The sequence below is a fragment of the Aedes albopictus genome, chromosome 1 (genome assembly GCF_035046485.1).
Source record: "Aedes albopictus strain Foshan chromosome 1, AalbF5, whole genome shotgun sequence".
NCBI classification, from domain to species: Eukaryota; Metazoa; Arthropoda; class Insecta; order Diptera; family Culicidae; genus Aedes; species Aedes albopictus.
Genome location: NC_085136.1, coordinates 198,049,016 through 198,067,304, shown reverse-complemented (window position 1 = coordinate 198,067,304; position 18,289 = coordinate 198,049,016). Strand labels below are relative to the sequence as shown.

Genomic DNA, 18,289 nt, shown 5'->3' with positions numbered 1-18,289 from the left:
TCTTTGACGTTGCCCCACTACACATTCATCTCAAACAAGAAGCACTTTCTTGCACTTACCGTCTATGGGTACCGTAAACCGGGGTCAAATTGATCAGTGGGGTGAAATTGATCATTCGGGCACTACATTGTAATTCCATACTAGGAACCCTTAAGCGTCGTAATGATCTTAAACTTTTTATGTCATCTGGTTCGTAGCTGTCTAGAGATGAGTGTAGACTTTTATTTTTTAGAAAAAAGTTAGTTTTGCCTTATTTTTTTAAGGAATTTAAAATGTATTTCTCATTTAGCTGAAATCATTGCTACTAAACAATCGATTTTAATAGGACTTCCCGTAAATTCACTGTTTTAACATTTTTGTGGAACCTTGGTTAGGAAGTTATGAAGCTAATCAGAACATGAAATAGTTATAAAAACGTTCATTTTATGATGAAATAGTCATTTATTGCGATAAAAATCATTATTCCAAATTAAATTGCCTAGCTTTAGGCGTTTAAGGGGAAATTTCAAAATTTAATTTTGCATTTAAAGTATTAAATTCAGTAGTTGTAAGATTTTAAACGCGTTATTCGGTTTTAGAAGAGCAAAATTAAGAGGAGAAGGAAATTTTCCTTTCCAACCGTTGGTTAATTGTGTACTGATCAATTTCGCCCCAAAGTGGTGTTTCCATTTTTTTTGATATTTGGAGTTATTTAACTTATAGTTTATTTTTGTTGAACAAAATTCCGTCACATGGTTCCATGGAGATCCACAGGGTACTGGTTTTACAGAAATTCTTTTGGCAATTTTTGAATTGGCACTGATGTTATACGCAAAAGTTGTTTTAAAGTGATCAATTTGACCCCGGATTACGGTACTCGGTTTACTAGAGGAAACTCCCGTGAACCGCAGTTCAATACACACCTCATTGTTTCCAGTTTTGGTGAATTGGGACAAAGTTGTCCTTGCTCCAAGTGATCTACAATTGCTTGTAATTTTCCATATAGGACATTTGTAACGTTTGGCGTTTTTTGTCTTTTTAAGCAAAATATTAATTTGATTTTTTTTATGTAATTATAGCTTTTGACGTTTTTATCTTTTTTAAGTAAAATAATAAACTGAATTTATATGAATAAACTGAATTAGAGTAATGTAATTGTAAATCGATTAGGACGAAACGTTAAGTAAGGTCAAAATGACGTCATCAGTACGACAACATTTGAATTTGTTTATGTCGACTGCGGGTTTGTGCATTGACTAAGATCGTGCTATAAACTGTGATCCAATATGAACTTGGCACGAACCCGACTATATTGGTTTATGTACTCGGTTTTTGTCGGCTCACCGATGGTGTGAACTCAATGTCGCCATCCTAAAATTGCTTGGCGCAAAATTTGAAATAATAGATTTGAGACCAAGATGAAGTTTCATGCTTGCCATAGATCTTAAGCTCAATGATTATCGCTCAAGTACGGCTGGTGATTAGAAGTATCGCGAGAGTTCGAAGTATAGTGAGTTAAATTTGAAGTTTGAAGATTAAATAAAGTTTTTCGTTGCCAACGTCAGTTTATCTGACCAATTTCGCGAAATTTCTATTAGTGAATTCGTTGAAACGTACAAAAAAGCGCGAAGCGCTTTTTGGTACGGGCTGGAATTTTGTGGATTCGACCGGAGTCGAATCGGGGAACCTTTTGTGGCGAAACCAGGGCCCGCCATTTCCGTCCGTGGAGTACGGACATTTTGGAGCTCGTGCACCCGTCAATGCCCGCCTTTCGAAGGCAGTCAAACGAGGGTGAGTGAAGTCGCTCGTCAAGAGTAGCGAAACCTACCGCGGTCGCTAATCAACCGCCGGTGAAGATCCGACAGCTACAATCCCCTGGATCTTTCGATCGAGAACGCGATCCCCGTACACCGCCAATTAGTGTACGCAGGATCGAGACCTGAATCGACAGTTGGAAGTTCCCTTGACTCCGCTCGGTCATAGCGGAAAGGTACGCGAAGCCGGGTCGATTGGGAAAAGGGGCTTCCCTCTGAAGAGGAAGGCGAATCCGGACGTTCTCGTCCTACACAAAGTCGGAAGGCCTCCGCCCAGCCGCCACTCACCCCCGCAGCTTTAGTTTCGGCCATACCGCACGAGTTCGACCTCCATCGCTGCCGCCAATCAGCAGCGCCAGCGGCATCGTTACAACGCCGCCATCGCCACCGAATCAGGACCATGTTTCGTCTGGGGTGGACCTTGTTGTGTGGATTGGAGGGGGGGGGGACTCCAGGCGGCGACGAAGAACAACTTTCTTTTGGAATTCAAACTATTTCGCGCCATCGTGTCAACGAGTTCATCGAGTAAGAAAATCCTGCGCAGGTATGTGAGCTTTTTTCTATATTCATGGCCATGATTTAGTAGCTCATTTCCATTCCGTATCGAACAACTTTAAGTCTAACCCGAATGAGCTAATAAAGTTAAGTTTGCGAAATTGTTTGAAATCTAGTTGAGTTTGTGTTTTAGTTGAAGGAATTGAAGGATTGAGAACCTCTGATACCGGAATACGGTCGTTCGCCGTGCGCGCATATTTTTCCTTTGTCGGCTCGTTTGTTTCGCATCGTTTAATATCAACAGTGGGTTCACACCATTCGGTTTTGTGTCGTCCACCGCAGTACATTGTTATTTGCTCAGATAGTGTCGTCTTAATTGTGTTATTAGTGATTCGTTCTTGTGCATTTTGCGGACTTTGTTATTGTTATTGTCTCTAACCCCTCAATCGTTGTTTAACATCGGAAGCGCCATCTACCAGTAAAGCCGAGAAGCATTGTAATCACCTGTAGTGCACAGTGCATATTTAAAGGCGTTTTACACTTCCCATCTTCTACCGTAACATTGCGAAGCTTCGGTGCAGATTTTTTTTTTCCGTTGTTGACATCACCATGAACCCATGCCATGTTTGCAAGAGATCATTGAGTTCGGAAGGAGCTATTACCTGTAGCGGAACATGTGGATCCAGCTTTCATTTCTCCTGTGTTAGCTTGACCAAGTCATACTACACAGCATGGAGGGCTAAAGTAGGCTTTTTTTGGTTTTGCGATTCATGTCGTTTAAATTTTGAGCCAGCTGTATATGACAGAGAGAGAATTATTTTGAAAGCTTTGCGTGAATTATTAATCCGAACTGATTCCATGGACACCCGCCTTGGTAATTACGGCGAGAACCTCCGCAAGATTAACAAAACCCTCTACGGACATCAGTTACCGAAACCATCAAACAATTCAAATCACCAGACATCGTTTCACGAGAAAATCGATCAACTCACATTGGATGACTCGTCGGAGAATACCTCATTTTTTGAAGTGTTGGACGAAGTAAACAGTTCTTTGGCCCAGATGCCGGAGAAGTTCGTCATCGGTAATAATAAGCGTGTGCAGATAGTAGATAATCCGTCAAAAATCACCTCCGATTTTGCCAATGTCCTAAGGAACGATGTTTCTACACCAGCAACATCGTCTCGTAAATCCGATGGACCGGTGAACACCACTTTGGATACGACGCAAAGTTCCAGTCGCTCCAATCGTGTTTCCAATGCAAATTCCCGGCTTGAAACAGATCATTGTGGGGAGGGTACTAGATCGAACCTTAATAGACTGAAAGTTGCCAATCGCGACTACCACTCGGACGACATGGATTGCTTTTACGTCACTCCCTTCGCACCAGATCAAACCGAAGAGGAAGTAATTAATTTTGTCGCGGACATCTCCAATGCCCATCATACGTTGATCAAAGTGACAAAGCTAGTTCCTCGAGGAAAAAGCTTGGCCGATCTCTCGTTCGTTTCATTTAAATTAGCTGTGTGCAAATCCTACTCACGAGTCGTCGGCGACGCCTGGTATTGGCCAGATGGAATTACCGTTCGCCCTTTCGAGCTTAATCCAAAAAACGGATCAGCCGCACGCCTTCCGAATACCCAATGATTTCTCCAACATCCACGGAAATAACTACATCCGCCAATACGAATCAACACCCGGGACGCAAACGATTAAGCACAGTGGAAGCCCCAAAGCCCCCCAACACAGTCGAGCTTATCCAGCCTGCGTTCTACAGTCGTCCCGGTCCTGTGTTTGGGACCGGCAGTGGGGTCTTCCAGCCTGTGCAACCAGGCAAGTACCCACTCAATATGAAATGTATCCGCTCTGAAGTCGTTCCACACTACAGCTCCACCGAACTGATTCCTCCAACATCCACTGAAGTCACTGAAGCGGCCAATACGTATCAACACCCGGGACGCAAACAATTAAGCACAGTGGAAGCCCCAGAGCCCCCCAACACAGTCGAGCCTATCCAGCCTGCGTTCTACAGTCGTCCCGGTCCTGTGTTTGGGACCGGCAGTGGGGTCTTCCAGCCTGTGCAACCAGGCAAGTACCCACTTAATATGAAATGTATCCGCTCTGAAGTCGTTCCACACTACAGCTCCACTGAACTGATTTCTCCAACATCCACGGAAATAACTACATCCGCCAATACGAATCAACACCCGGGACGCAAACGATTAAGCACAGTGGAAGCCCCAAAGCCCCCCAACACAGTCGAGCTTATCCAGCCTGCGTTCTACAGTCGCCCCGGTCCTGTGTTTGGGTCCGGCCGTGGGGTCTTCCAGCCTGTGCAGCCAGGCAAGTACCCTCAATACAAAACCTCTGTATGCTCTGATGCTGTTCCTGTCCGTAGCCCTTATCGTGTTTCCGGCACCACTGATGTTTCGGCACCGGGATGCACGCCTGCTTGCTCCATGGAAGACCTCAATCCCCTCATCACAGTCGAGCCATTCCTGCCAGCGACCTGCAGCCATCCCGGTCCTGTGTATGAGCAAGGAGAAGGGGTCTTCCAAACCCTTCCAGCAGGCAAGTTTTTCCACCATCCGAACAATATATCTTCTGTTAGGTCTACCGCTCTTCCAGAACACGCCATACGGACTTCGATCACCAGGCTGTCCTCACCTGTCACATCGTCAATTCTGGTCTATTACCAGAATGTTGGAGGCATTAACACCAGTATAACAGACTACAAGCTCGCATGCAGTGACGCAAGTTACGATGTTTATGTATTCACCGAAACGTGGCTGAATGAGAATACTCTATCAAATCAACTGTTTGATAGCACTTATTCTGTCTATCGTCAAGATCGATCATCTTTAAACAGTCGCAAGCACTCCGGCGGCGGTGTCTTGCTTGCCATTCGTTCCCGCTTCAAATCGCGCATCCTAAAGCCTCCTGAGTGTTCTGTGGTTGAGCATCTGTGGGTAGCGATAACCACCCAAGTCAATACCATCTTTGTTTGTGTGGTATACATTCCGCCTGACATGGTGACCAACGATGTCGTAATCTCTAAACATATTGGTTCTCTGGATTGGATCGTTTCCCAAATGGACGTTAAGGACGACCTGCTCATTCTTGGTGATTTCAATCTCAGTGGGATCATCTGGCAACAAGATTCAATGGAAACCTACTTTCCCAACCCTGCGCACTCGTCCATGTCGCTCACTTCACGGAACCTGCTGGACGCGTACTGCACCGCTGGACTAAAGCAGCTCAACTCGATCAAAAACGATAACGGAAGGACGCTTGATTTGTGTTTTATCAGCGAAGATTTGTCACAACATTGCGCCGTCTTACGAGCGCCGTCTGCCTTAGTTAAGGACTGCCGGCATCACCCAGCTCTGCTTATTACAGTGGAAAACAAAACCTTGCTTCAGTTCAACGACACCACAGAGAGCGTTTTCTATGATTTTCGTAAGGCAGACTTTGGTGGCATGAACACCTTTCTTCAAGGTGTTGATTGGACCGAGTTGCTTCACGATGACGATGTAAATCATGCTGCTTCGTCATTATCTAGTATTCTTCTCTATGCTATTCAACAGTATGTGCCGCTTCGAACTCGAACTGAGCCAATGAAACCCACCTGGTCGAACTCGCAACTAAAACACCTTAAGCGACTTAAGAGGGCAGCGCTCAGAAAGCATAGTAAATACCGTTCTGACACAACGCCAATGAAGCGTATTCTAGGCTCAATGATTATCTGTACAACGCACAACAAATCCAGATTCAAAGCCGCCTCAAGTCAGACCCTAAGAGTTTTTGGCGTTACGTGAATGATCAGCGGAATCAAACAGGTCTACCGGCATCGATGTCCAATGGAGTAGGTGTGGATGTGTGTTCTACGACAGAAATAGCAGATATGTTCCGTACCCAGTTTCGAAGCGTGTTCACCGACGAAGTACTTACTGCCGAGGATATCAACACTACAACTTCCACCATCCCGTGCCTGCCTAATCCAGGTTTCCAGGTCTCCATTACATCCGATACAGTCATCTGTGCTTCGAGAAAATTGAAGTCATCGACAGGATATGGTCCGGATTGTATTCCATCTCTTCTACTTAAAAGATGTGCTACTTCTTTGGCAACACCTCTTGCCGGAATTTTCAACAAGACGCTAACTACTGGGGAATTTCCGGCCTGCTGGAAAGACTCCTTCGTATTTCCCGTATACAAGAAAGGCTGCAGAACGAACGTAGCTAATTACCGTGGTATTGCCTCGCTGAGTGCCATCTCCAAGTTGTTTGAGCTAATTGTCCTCGACAAGCTGTTTCATGAGTGTGCACATTATATTTCGAAGAACCAACATGGATTCATGCCCAAGCGATCAACATCTTCCAATCTGGTAACGTTCACTTCATTCATCCTCCGTGAGATGGAAAAGGGTCATCAAGTGGATGCTGTTTATACAGATCTTTCCGCGGCATTCGACAAAATGAACCATGCGATTGCCCTTGCCAAATTTGAAAAATTGGGTTTGGATGGCAACTCACTCAACTGGCTTCGCTCTTATCTGACCGGTCGTAGTATGTCAGTTAAAATTGGTGATCATGTATCACTGCCATTTTTGGTCACTTCTGGTGTCCCACAAGGAAGCCATCTTGGACCGTTTTTGTTTTTGATGTATATGAACGATGTCAATTTTATCCTAAAATGTTTAACATTATCGTACGCTGATGATCTGAAGCTTTACCAGGTTATTAAAACTCCAAATGATGCATCTTTCCTGCAGCAGGAACTTCAGACTTTTGCTGATTGGTGCCATCGTAATCGGATGCTATTGAATGCTTCGAAATGTTCGGTTATATCTTTTGGTCGAAAGCATTTGCCGTATCAACACAACTACCACTTAGATAATACTAGCTTAAAGCGTGAGACTACAGTTAAAGATTTGGGAGTTATGCTAGACAGCAAACTGTCCTTCAAACATCACGTGTCGTATATTGTGTCCAAGGCTTCCTCTCAATTAGGGTTCATTTTTCGCTTCGCAAAAAAATTCAAGGATGTTTATTGCTTGAAAGCATTGTATTGCTCTTTGGTTCGTCCTATTTTAGAATACTCTTCTGTAGTTTGGGCACCGTACTACATGTCTGATATCCAACGAATTGAAGGAATACAGCGCAAATTCGTTCGATTCGCCCTCCGATTTCTTTACTGGAGAGATCCTTTTAACTTGCCCAGCTATGAAGACCGTTGTCGGCTCATTAACCTGGAACTTCTTCAAGCAAGGAGAAATGTTGCCAAATCATGTTTCATCGGTGATCTCTTGCAGAATAACATCGACTGTCCTGAGTTACTCGGGAAAATTAAAATAAATACTCGCAGACGTAGTCTACGGTCGCACTCATTTTTAAGTTTGAATTACTCTAGAACCAACTATGCTGTTAACGAACCGTTTCAAAGTATGTGCAGTGTTTTCAATAGATGTTATGAGGTTTTTGATTTTCATGTTTCCCGTGCAGTTAATAAGAGTAGATTTAAGAAGATTTTATGTTAGTTTTAAGTAGTTAAGTATTAAGTATTTGTCATTGGGGTGGATATTTTACCTGTTGACAGTAATAATGAATAAATAAATGAGTTGCTTCCGTTTGACGGTGCTGAGTTATTCACTCCAATTACGGTGTTCAGTTTGGTTTTCCGCTTCTCACTCAGTTAGAATTTCGAGCTTTCGCCTACTGTGTACAGCGTTTAGCGATTTTGAGCGAACTCAAGGTTTTCTTTTTTTTTGCGTTTAAAAGGGGAGAGTAGTAGCGAAATCCCGGAGTTAGAGAAAGTATTTTTTGTATAGTTTCGATAAACTTTAGCCAGCGACCGTTCGAGAGTCCCCTGAGGAAAGAGTCAACAAAAGTCGGGCAAATTCAACTTGAATTGGTGGTCTCTCACCCATGAGAGTGGCGCTTAAGCCGCCAAGTTTTTAACACCTCGAGCGCTATTCTACGAACGGTTACACATTTTCCACGAAATTCTTTTCCCGGGAAGAGTGGACATCTGGTTATCTGGAGAGAAGTATTTCAGACGGCATCGTATGTTACACTGATGGCTCCCTTCTCGAAGGTCGAGCAGGTGCTGATGTGTATTCTCGTGAGCTAAGGCTGCATCAATCTTATTCATTTGGTAGACACTGCACCGTTTTTCAGGCCGAAATCTTTACTCTTATTGCGGAAAGCAATCAGCACTTCTGTAGCACGTAATGGACAAAGTAATATACTTCTGTTCAGATAGCCAGGCTGCTATTAAAGCACTTGCTTCGGCCAACTCCAGGTCGAAGATAGTTATCGCTTGTCGAACTCAAATCGAGGAGCTGAATTCAGCAAAGGCTGTTCACCTTGTATGGGTACCTGGCCATTCTTCCATCGCTGGAAATATATTGGCTGATGAGTTAGCTCGCAATGGAGCACCATATGACTTCATTGGCCCTGAGCCAGCTATTCCGGTATCGAAGTGTTGTGTAAAGCTTCAGATTCACACCTGGGCTGCTACTCAACACAGACAATACTGGAATAGTTTGGAGTCATGTCGTCAAACCAAATTGTATTGTACTGAGCCATCTCTAGGGGTGGCAAAGTATCTAACAAATCTGTCAAAGCAGAATTGCAGCATGCTGATCAAAGCATTGACTGGCCACTGCCGACTCAGCTATCACATGACGAATATTCAGCAACTGATTCATTTGTCTGTGCACGCAAATAAAACCGTTCCGATATTCGAGAACAAATAATCATGAAAAGCGAAACCAATGGCCTGTTCTAATTTGTGATTGATTTCTAGTTAACGTGATAAGAACATCCAGTTCCCGTGATCAACTATCTTAAATATTAGAACACAAATCATGTCTGCTCTACAGCACTACCCGTTCCGTAACGCTTCTCAAAAGGAAGAACTTTATTCACGATATTGAGGTATCCAAAAACAACATTCGTGATTTCGTTCCTGTTTACGTGAACTCCAATCGTGCTCGCTGTCATTATTAGTAACGCACGCGCCAAAACAAACATCCAGCCGATAGTCACCGTCCACATAGTCGTCTCACTTACACCAAATCCGCTTGCTTTGCCAAATAATGGATATTCAAATACGTATTAATATAATAAATAAAAACCCCTTCATTCAGCAATCAAGTGAGCAATTGTAATTGTTGTCAAAATAATATAGCTTTTGTGAATGTTTTGGATCTGCTTAGCTGCGTTCTGGTGGGACGGCGCTCTTCAAACTGCAGCAGCAAGTACAGACCGGGATAATCGTTATTTGTTCGTTCTCATCATCGTATGGCGATAGTTTATTATTAAATACATGAAATTTAGTGATCAGCGTCCTCACAATCGTTACGTATTTGATTGTGGTATATGCAAATGTAAGTATGGTGTAAAATTGCTACAGCAGGATCCACAAAAATGCCGCAAACTACATCTTCAACGAAAACCAGACCGTGATGTAAGTTCCTACGTCCATGATCAAAATCACGATTACCGGAACATAACCATGAACAAAGTTCTCACTTCTGTCAGCACAGTTCTCATTTTCACGAACAGATTGATGCTTGCAGGAACAAAAATCACGTTAGCTTGATTTTTGCTTAGCGAGAGTGCTTCATTCCGCAGGCGTTACGCATACTTTGCGGAACACAGTTCCTGATAGTTCTTGGTGCCGTGATTTTGATTCATGTTGTATATTTGTAAACGTTGTTCCAGCTTGTTCACGAGTTCGTGACTGGAGTTTGACGTTTTCTGGAACGGTTTTATTTGCGTGTGATAGCTGTGAATCCGATTATGGAACTTCGTATCATTTAATATGTAACTGTCCAGTTTTTGCGCAACTGCGTTTCCGAGTACTCGGAAAACACTTATTAAGTGAAACTGACTTCAGAAACCTGAAACTTCAGGACGTTCTGTTGTTCTTGACCCGCAGTGGTAAAGAGCTATAGGTTCTCTTTACGCTTTATGCGTTATCACAGTGCCCTTCTCAGGGCGTTGTTTGAACCTATTGTGGTACGCTTATGCGTTATTTCGGTGTCCTTTTCAGGACGCTATGAGAACCCATTGTGGTACGCTTTTGCGTGTATGACGATCCTATTCCCTTACCTGTTCTTTCCCCTGTCCTATCCTTTTTCCTTCCCTTCTCCGTCAGGTAAATGATGAATAGGCTCGTGTTCATGGCGATGGCACAGGTTTCTTCATACGACGCGCGACCCACTTTCGGAATAAACTTCACAGTATTATCCCGCCAGGATTTGGGAATATACCCTGTAGCAAAACTGCAAACAAGTAGTTGTTTCAAAACATGTTTGAAATGATCAAATCACTTCTGAAACAAAATAGGAGAAATCCCATCTGTTAGGAAGTCAGTCGCGCTCGGAACCAGAACACCATATCGACAGCAGCATTATTTCACGCAGCTTCAATACTGCAAATTTATTGGGTTTAATTGGATTATATTAAATTACATTTCATTCAAACTTACAATCTAGTATTCGTTCACGAAACAAACAGATTTCCCAACAGCAGTGCAGTTCCTACCGGGCTCACTGATTGAACAACACTGCCTAATCGATTGCTCATAGGCAGCGCCGGTGCTTGTAGTTCTCAGTGTTGCCAGTTTCACTAAGCACCATACGTACTACATCTGTACGCAACATTCCCCCCCGTGAAACAGGTAACAAAGTGAACATCCAACGTTTGACTGCAGCACAATTTTCATTCGATGTTCCATCGAATTCCCGAAGCGCTTCGCTACACAGCAAGTAGTACCTAGATGGCAGCACCGTACTACAGTCGATACGAATTGATAGGTACATGCAATCCAAGCTGCCTCGTTCCTTTGCTACAACACAATGCCCACCGGGATCGAATAGCAACTTTTTCATGTGACGACAATGAATTAACTACATCGGGTGTTTTCCTACTCTCCGCATCGACCAATGTGGCGCTAGCTTCTATGCGCGAAAAATCGCTAAAAGTAAATTGCAAAAATATTGTATGGCGAATAGCATCTAAAGGCAAATTTATCGAAGTGGAATACATTATTCGAAAAAATATTTGGTAGTGGTTGTGCACAATGGTGACCACTATTAAGCCTACCAAATATTTTTTCAGTAAAAGCTTTCTATTTCAAATAATTCAAGTTTAGATGCTTTTCACCGTACAAAATAAAATGGATTTACTCCTGCTGATCAACTGTGGGTGTGCGCCAAGCGGGTAGTCCATTCTCTTGCTTCCTGCGGTGGCGGCGACGACGGTGGCAGCGGCGGCGGTGGCTGTGTTGGAAATATTGTTTTATCGTCGGATGATATAGCACACGACAGGCTACCTTTCCCGAACCAATTTGCTCCGCACAGGTCTCGTAAGCGTCACACTTTACAAAGGCCATTGTTTTTACGGAATTAGTTTCACACTCTGATTGACTCTCTGCTACTTTTGCAGACATTTGATTGCTGCTGTGGATTGATGACGTCAGAGATAGGGAGCTCACGAACAAATCAGCTGTAGGAGCATCAGCTGACGTTGTTTTGGTGAGCTTGCCGCGCCTTTGATATGACGTAGACTCTGACTCACCGTTGATGACGCTTCGTGGAACAGTAGATTTCTTCGGCAAAGGTTTTGTTTGCGAAGGTTGTTCGGGAGAGTCTGCTTCATTCGGATTTGATGCTCTAGTGCAGTCATTTTTCGGCTGGGTTTTGTCATTTACCGGAGCCGGCTCCACCACCGCTTCCTCGCTGACTTTACACCCACTGTGTTGCCGTAGTACTGCTTTCCTCTCGGCGCTGAAATCCGACTTAATTTTCTGTGCAGCCCTTTGAAATTCTTCATCAATTTTCACCAGTTCTCGCTGGTACTCTTCTTCGATTCGACGTTTTTCCTCTTCATAGTACTCTCGTCGCAACTCACTCTGCTCTTCATTGTGCTTCCGCCATAGCTCGCTCTTCTCTTCTAGAAGAGAAAGTTCTATTTCGAACGTACTTTTCATGGCGGGATGCTTCTGCTAGGTGAATTAGATTTATTGAAGTTTGTTAGGAAGTCAGTCGCGCTCGGAACCAGAACACCATATCGACAGCAGCATTATTTCACGCAGCTTCAATACTGCAAATTTATTGGGTTTAATTGGATTATATTAAATTACATTTCATTCAAACTTACAATCTAGTATTCGTTCACGAAACAAACAGATTTCCCAACAGCAGTGCAGTTCCTACCGGGCTCACTGATTGAACAACACTGCCTCATCGATTGCTCATAGGGTGAACAGACGCTCGGATCATACCTCCTCACTACCATCTAAGCAGACCACTCTTAGCTGGCGGTTTTTGTCACCGCTTGTCCCGTGGAAGCATGAGGTAGCAACGTGTGAGGACCAGAGCTATGTTTGTTGCTCTCTTTATCGACGCACAGTTTTGCAGGCCCCGCCAGGCCCGGATTCACATTTGGTAGGATTCTGTATCTTGCTGCCAGTCCGTCAGGCCCCACCAAGCCCGAATTCTCGTCCGATACGCCTAGGAATCCTGCTGGCAGTCCGCCAAGACCAGATTTTTGTCCGGTACGATCCGGCATCCTGCTGGTAGTTCGGCTGGCCCCACCAAGCCAGGATTCTTGTCCGTAACATCCAGGCATCCTCAGACTGCCAAGAATGGATTCACGGGCGCTACATCTCGGCCATTCTACTGACAATCCATCAACCCCGTTAAGTCCGGAAACGCGTCCGTCACACTGCTGGAATTGAGCGGGCCACTCCTGGTTGCTCCCCACTGCTTTGGTCAAATCCAGTACCCGTCCAGCTTGTCAATGGCCAAGGACCTCGCTCGCAACGCCTCGAAACAATCATGCCATTCATCTTCTGGCGGGCTGTCTGCGAATTGACCGTCGATTATTCCGGCCGAGGATTCAACCAGCCGGCAACTACTCCGATTGCTGTTTATCGACCATCACTGGAAGGGTCCTTCCAACGTCGCCCAGGCTGGCCATTTACAACATCGAGATCACTAACTCAACATCTATTGCATTGCCTTAGCCAAATCAAAGACATTCCCTCCCCTTGCAATGCTACGTTATTCATGGATGATTCCTAATCATCTTTTCTTAATCAGTTTTGCAAAAGCTGCGATGTAAAAACTCCCCCATTTTTACAGCAGTCATATATTCTTCATCGCTCACTGGCCTTGTTTCCGTCATCCGTGTCTAAATAAATTAAAACGTGATTAAATGTTCGTTATTTCGATATACTTCCAGATCTCAGCGCAGCCCCACGAACTAGACAAGACGTTCTCCATATAATCATGACAAAGACGGCGACGACGACGACGGCGCCGCAGCGGGTAAACCAACGGGAAATGAAGGTTATATTGAGCCCGGCCTACATTGCCCTGTCCTGTCTCTCTAATAGTCTTCGCCGCCGTCGTCGTCGGACGTACATTCTCGTTCATATGCTCTTGTCGCTGCAGGTCGTTCATCACTGGGGCGGAAACGGATCGTTGACTCGGCTGGAAATTCATCGAATTTGGCGGAAATTGATGTTGTAAGTTTGCTCTCCCAGACAGCGGCAGCCGTGCGTGGCTCTGAGGGTAGAATAATTGACCGGATGATTGCTACCGTTTTGAGTGTGTTCTTGTGCTCTTGATGGATGCTGGTTCCTACGAATAGTTAATAAAATGGAAAACGAATGAATAAGCACGTGGAACGCCGTTGGGCAAAGTCATAATGGTGGTGCATTCAGTGTCTTGTTTTATTGATTTAGTTAAATTGTCTAACAGTTTGTCAGACTATTCTCTTAAATTAAATAGAGAATTCAACGTGTTTATAAATCCAGCGATATGTAGCGATAAATAACTACAAAACATGAACAATAAACGTAAAAAGCTTAACACGAGTAAATACCTGCGTTTCGTACCGACGCCACTGTTCCGAGTAACTTACGGACCGATTAAATTTCCCTGTTTTTCCTCGAAGGTAACGAAGCGTAAGTACAAGGAACTGCTTAGGAAATTTGTATTGTGTGATATCAATTTCAAACTGCAACTTACATCTTACCAAGCGTCTTGCTTAACATGCCTGAAGCGCATGGCCGTGAGTGAATGTGTTCCATTTCATCTCCTGGCAGCACAGAGAGTCGATCGCTTTTAGTAGTGAAGGCGCCAAACTAGAAGATTCCTTTCGGGCTGAAGCTGGCACATGTCGTACGCATACACGATGCCGACGCTTCCTAATTCAATAACAGATGCAATAGCTATCGGTTTGCAATTGAAGCCTTCCTAGGTGTAATGCTGGGAGGGGATGTGTGCTGAGTGTGTTAGTTCAAGGAAATCGCGATTAACACTCCCACTGCCGTGCCTCCCAAACAGTGGGAACGGTAATTTCAACTTGATATAACTCAGCCGTTTTTCATCCGATTTGCAAAATTTTTGAAGCTATGAATTTTCCCAGCTTTCTAGATGAGTATAAAATTTTCAAATTATGGATTTGACCAAAGTTCTATTTTTGAGTACTCAAAAACTCGGAGCAAGTACCTTAAAAATGCTGATTTTCTGGAGCCATTCCGAATGTAACTTAGTTTCCACGCATATTTTAATGTTGAATTGCCCATATTAATGAAGCAAAATTATTGCAAAGAAATATATGGAGATACTCATTATTTAAGACTATAAAATCTTCACAAAATTACGTATAATACAGAAAATTTGTATATTCGATTTGAACATTGTATTCATCGCGACAACCCCTGTGTTTTATTGCTTGAAACCAATCACGTGCACATGAGAAATCTTTTTCCAAACGATTGTGAAAAGTGTGAATCTAAGAAACTACAACATTTTCATAAAATCACGTATAATACAGGAAATTCGTGTTTTCAGTTTGAACTTTACGTCCATCGCGACAATCCCCATGTTATATTGCTTGAAAATAATCACGTGTACATAAGAATACATTTACAGATAAATGGGGACAAGTGTGAATCAAAAAAACTACAAGATCTTCACAAAACTACGTACAATACAGAAAATGTGTATATTCGGTTTGTACTTTATATTCATCGCGACAACCCCTGTGTTTTATTGCTTGAAAACAATCACGTGTTCATGAGAAAACTTTTTCCGAACGATTGTGAATAGTGTGTATCTTAGGAACTGCAACATTTTCACAAAATCACGTATAATACAGGAAATTTGTATATTCGATTTGAACTTTGTATTCATCGCGACAACCCTAGTGTTTTATTGCTTGAAACCAATCACGTGTACATGGGAATACTTTTCAACGCGAAAGTGAGAAGTGTGAATCGTAAAAAAATACAAAATCTTCACAAAATTACGTATAATACAGAAAATAAGTATATTCGGTTCGAACTTCACATTTGCCGTAACAACCCCTGTGTTTTATTGCTTGAGAACAATCGCATGTGCATAAGAATACTTTTTCAAAAGGAATGTAAAATGTGTAAATCTTAGGAACTAAAAAAAAAACACAAAATTACGTGAAATACTGGAAATTCGTATTTTCAGTTTTACACTTCCCGTCCACGAAACAATCCATGTCTCTCATTGCTTCAAATCAATCACATACATACATAAGAATACATTTCCACAGTGATAGGGAGAAGTATGAATCATAAAAACTGCACAGGTTTCACAATTTTACGTATAATACATGAAGTTTGTATTTGTGGTTGGAACTCAACATTCATCGCGACAACCCATGTGTGTTAAACAATTACATGCGCATGATAAGTATGATTCTTGAAAACTACAAAATCTTCAAAAAATTACGTGAAATACAGGGTTTTACTTACACATGTTTATCTCTCGCTTCAGCTCTAGCGATTGCTAGCTCGACTTTATTTGTGATAGAAGACGTAAATTTGTGTCAAACGGGCCATTCTTTTTATGTGCATTCAAGTGAACTTAAATTTACATGATTTTTTCTGAGAGTGTACACTTACATTTTGACGACGATGATTCACGATACACTAAAAATTGTCAATGTAGAAAATTGTTTCTTCGTTCTTTAAATAAAATCATAAGATAATATTCTTGAATTGGCAATTCCCCGCATGAAAGAACGAAATTCCCCCCTATGGGGGAATTCCCCCCTGGTTGAAAACCACTGGTATAATGCAAGATAAATGTATTTTAAGTTCGAGCTCAGCATTGATCGTGACAACCTTATTGCTTTTTTGCATGAAAATAATCAAGTACATAAGAATACATTCTCAGAATGATTGTGAGAATGAGGAACTATTAGAACTACAATATCTTCACAAAATTACGTAAAATACAGATTTTGTTTTATTTTTGGTGAAAACACAACGTTCGTAGCGACATCCTCTTTGTATAATTATTTTGAAATAGCCTTCAGTTGAATTGTTCCGAGTACATCCTTGCTGGAATCTCTCTAAACGTGGTATTATATACCCATATACTGCATGCACTAATGTCAGAGCATAATCCTACAGAAATGTCAATGAACGTATTTCCAGAAGGATCCTTAGAATAATTTAAAAAATTTTAGAGTTTATTCAAAGAAAAATGTTTGGAAGAATTTGAAAAGAATTTCCTGAAGGAATTCCTGCTGCATTTTTGAGAGAAATTTCGGGATGAATTCATGGGAGAATTCCGAAAGAGTCTCTCCTGGATGAATTCCTGAAGGATTCCCTGGAGAAATGTATGAAAGCACTTTTAGCATGTAAGTATCTAGATGTTTATAGTAAGTCACTGTGACTTCTGCATAATCTAAAACCTGCCCTGCCGTGACTTTTTTGTGGCATGTGTGTTGCTTGGAAGATTCCCTGGAGGACTAATAGTCTCGCTTATTGAAAGAATTACTAATGGAATCGCTGAGTAAACTTCTGAAGAAACTGCTGGAGGGGTTACTGAAAGAATCCTTGGATAATTTCCTGGTTCTTGTATGCATCTTTATTAAATTATCTTCCAATACTATTCGCTGCATTAATTCCTCCAGAAATTGTTGAAATAATAAAAAAATATCAAATAATCCTAGAGAAATTCGTGGGTACATCCCTGCAAAAGATGACTGAAGAATTTCTGAAATTTCTGAAGGAACTTCTTACTATATTTTAGAAAAGAACCTGAGAGGAATTTCTAAAGATATCACTTGTTGAATTCCACGAGCAATCCCTGGAAGACTTCCAGGAAAAATGCCGTAAGAATTTCCGAAGGAATCCCTGGTGTATTATCTAAAACTATATCAAGAGGAATTATTGGATAAACTCTGGGAGGAGTCCTTCGAGAAATTTGTGAAGAAATCTCTTGAGGAATTCCTAGAAGAAATCCTATATAAATTTCATGAGGGTTCCTTGGAGTAATTTCTTAAAAAAATCTTGAAGGAATTATGGGAGGGATCCCTAGAAAAATTTTTGAAGAAATCTCTTAAGGAATTCCTAGAGAAAGTCTTGGAGGAATTACTGAAGGAACCTCTGAAAAAATTCTTGAAGTAGTCCGTGAAGGAATTCCTGGAGGAATGTCTGAAGCAATTCCTGAAAAAATCTCTAGAGAGAATCCTGAAGGAATGCATGGAGCAACTTTTAAATGAATTCCTGGCGTAACCCCCTGAGGAATTCTTGGATGAGACCCAGTAGCAATTCCTGGATAAATACCTGATGGAGCTCTTGGAGCAACTCCTGGTGAAATATCCAGAGGAATTCTGGAAGGAATTTCTGGAGAAATTTCTAGAAAAATCCCTTGAGAAATTTCAGAAGGATTTCCTGGAAGAATCCGTAAAGGAATTTCTGGAGGATTTCCTGGATGAATTTTCGAAGAATTTCCCGGAAGAATCTCTGGAAAAATCTGAAATCTGAAAGATGTTCAGGAGCATTTCCTGGAAGAATTCCTGAAGAAATTCCTGGAGTTATTCCCGGAGGAGTTCCTGGAGAAATTCCTTGATAAAATCCTGAAGGAATGCCTGGAGGAATTCCTAGAAGTATTCCTGTGAGAAGTGTTGGAGGAATCCTTGAAGGAATTC

At 42.3% G+C, this 18,289-nt stretch overlaps 1 protein-coding gene across 5 annotated transcripts in view; it reads left to right on the top strand.

Annotated features, from left to right (window-relative positions):
• Nucleotides 1–18,289, top strand: part of LOC109430201 (uncharacterized) — a 91,256-nt gene that overhangs the window by 42,618 nt on the left and 30,349 nt on the right. For 2 of the 5 annotated variants that reach the window (XR_009996364.1, XM_062846096.1), the window contains exons 2-3: nucleotides 13,547–13,632; nucleotides 13,759–13,832. The exons of 1 other annotated variant lie outside the window; for it this stretch is intronic. Coding sequence is in view for 2 of the 4 variants with exons in the window: in XM_062846096.1 (XP_062702080.1) it covers nucleotides 13,547–13,632; nucleotides 13,759–13,832 (160 nt within the window). In the remaining 2 variants the exon portion in view is untranslated. Of the gene's footprint in view, nucleotides 1–13,546; nucleotides 13,833–18,289 lie in introns of all 5 variants that reach the window. 2 more of the 5 variants (XR_009996363.1, XM_062846095.1) reach the window with 1 other exon arrangement.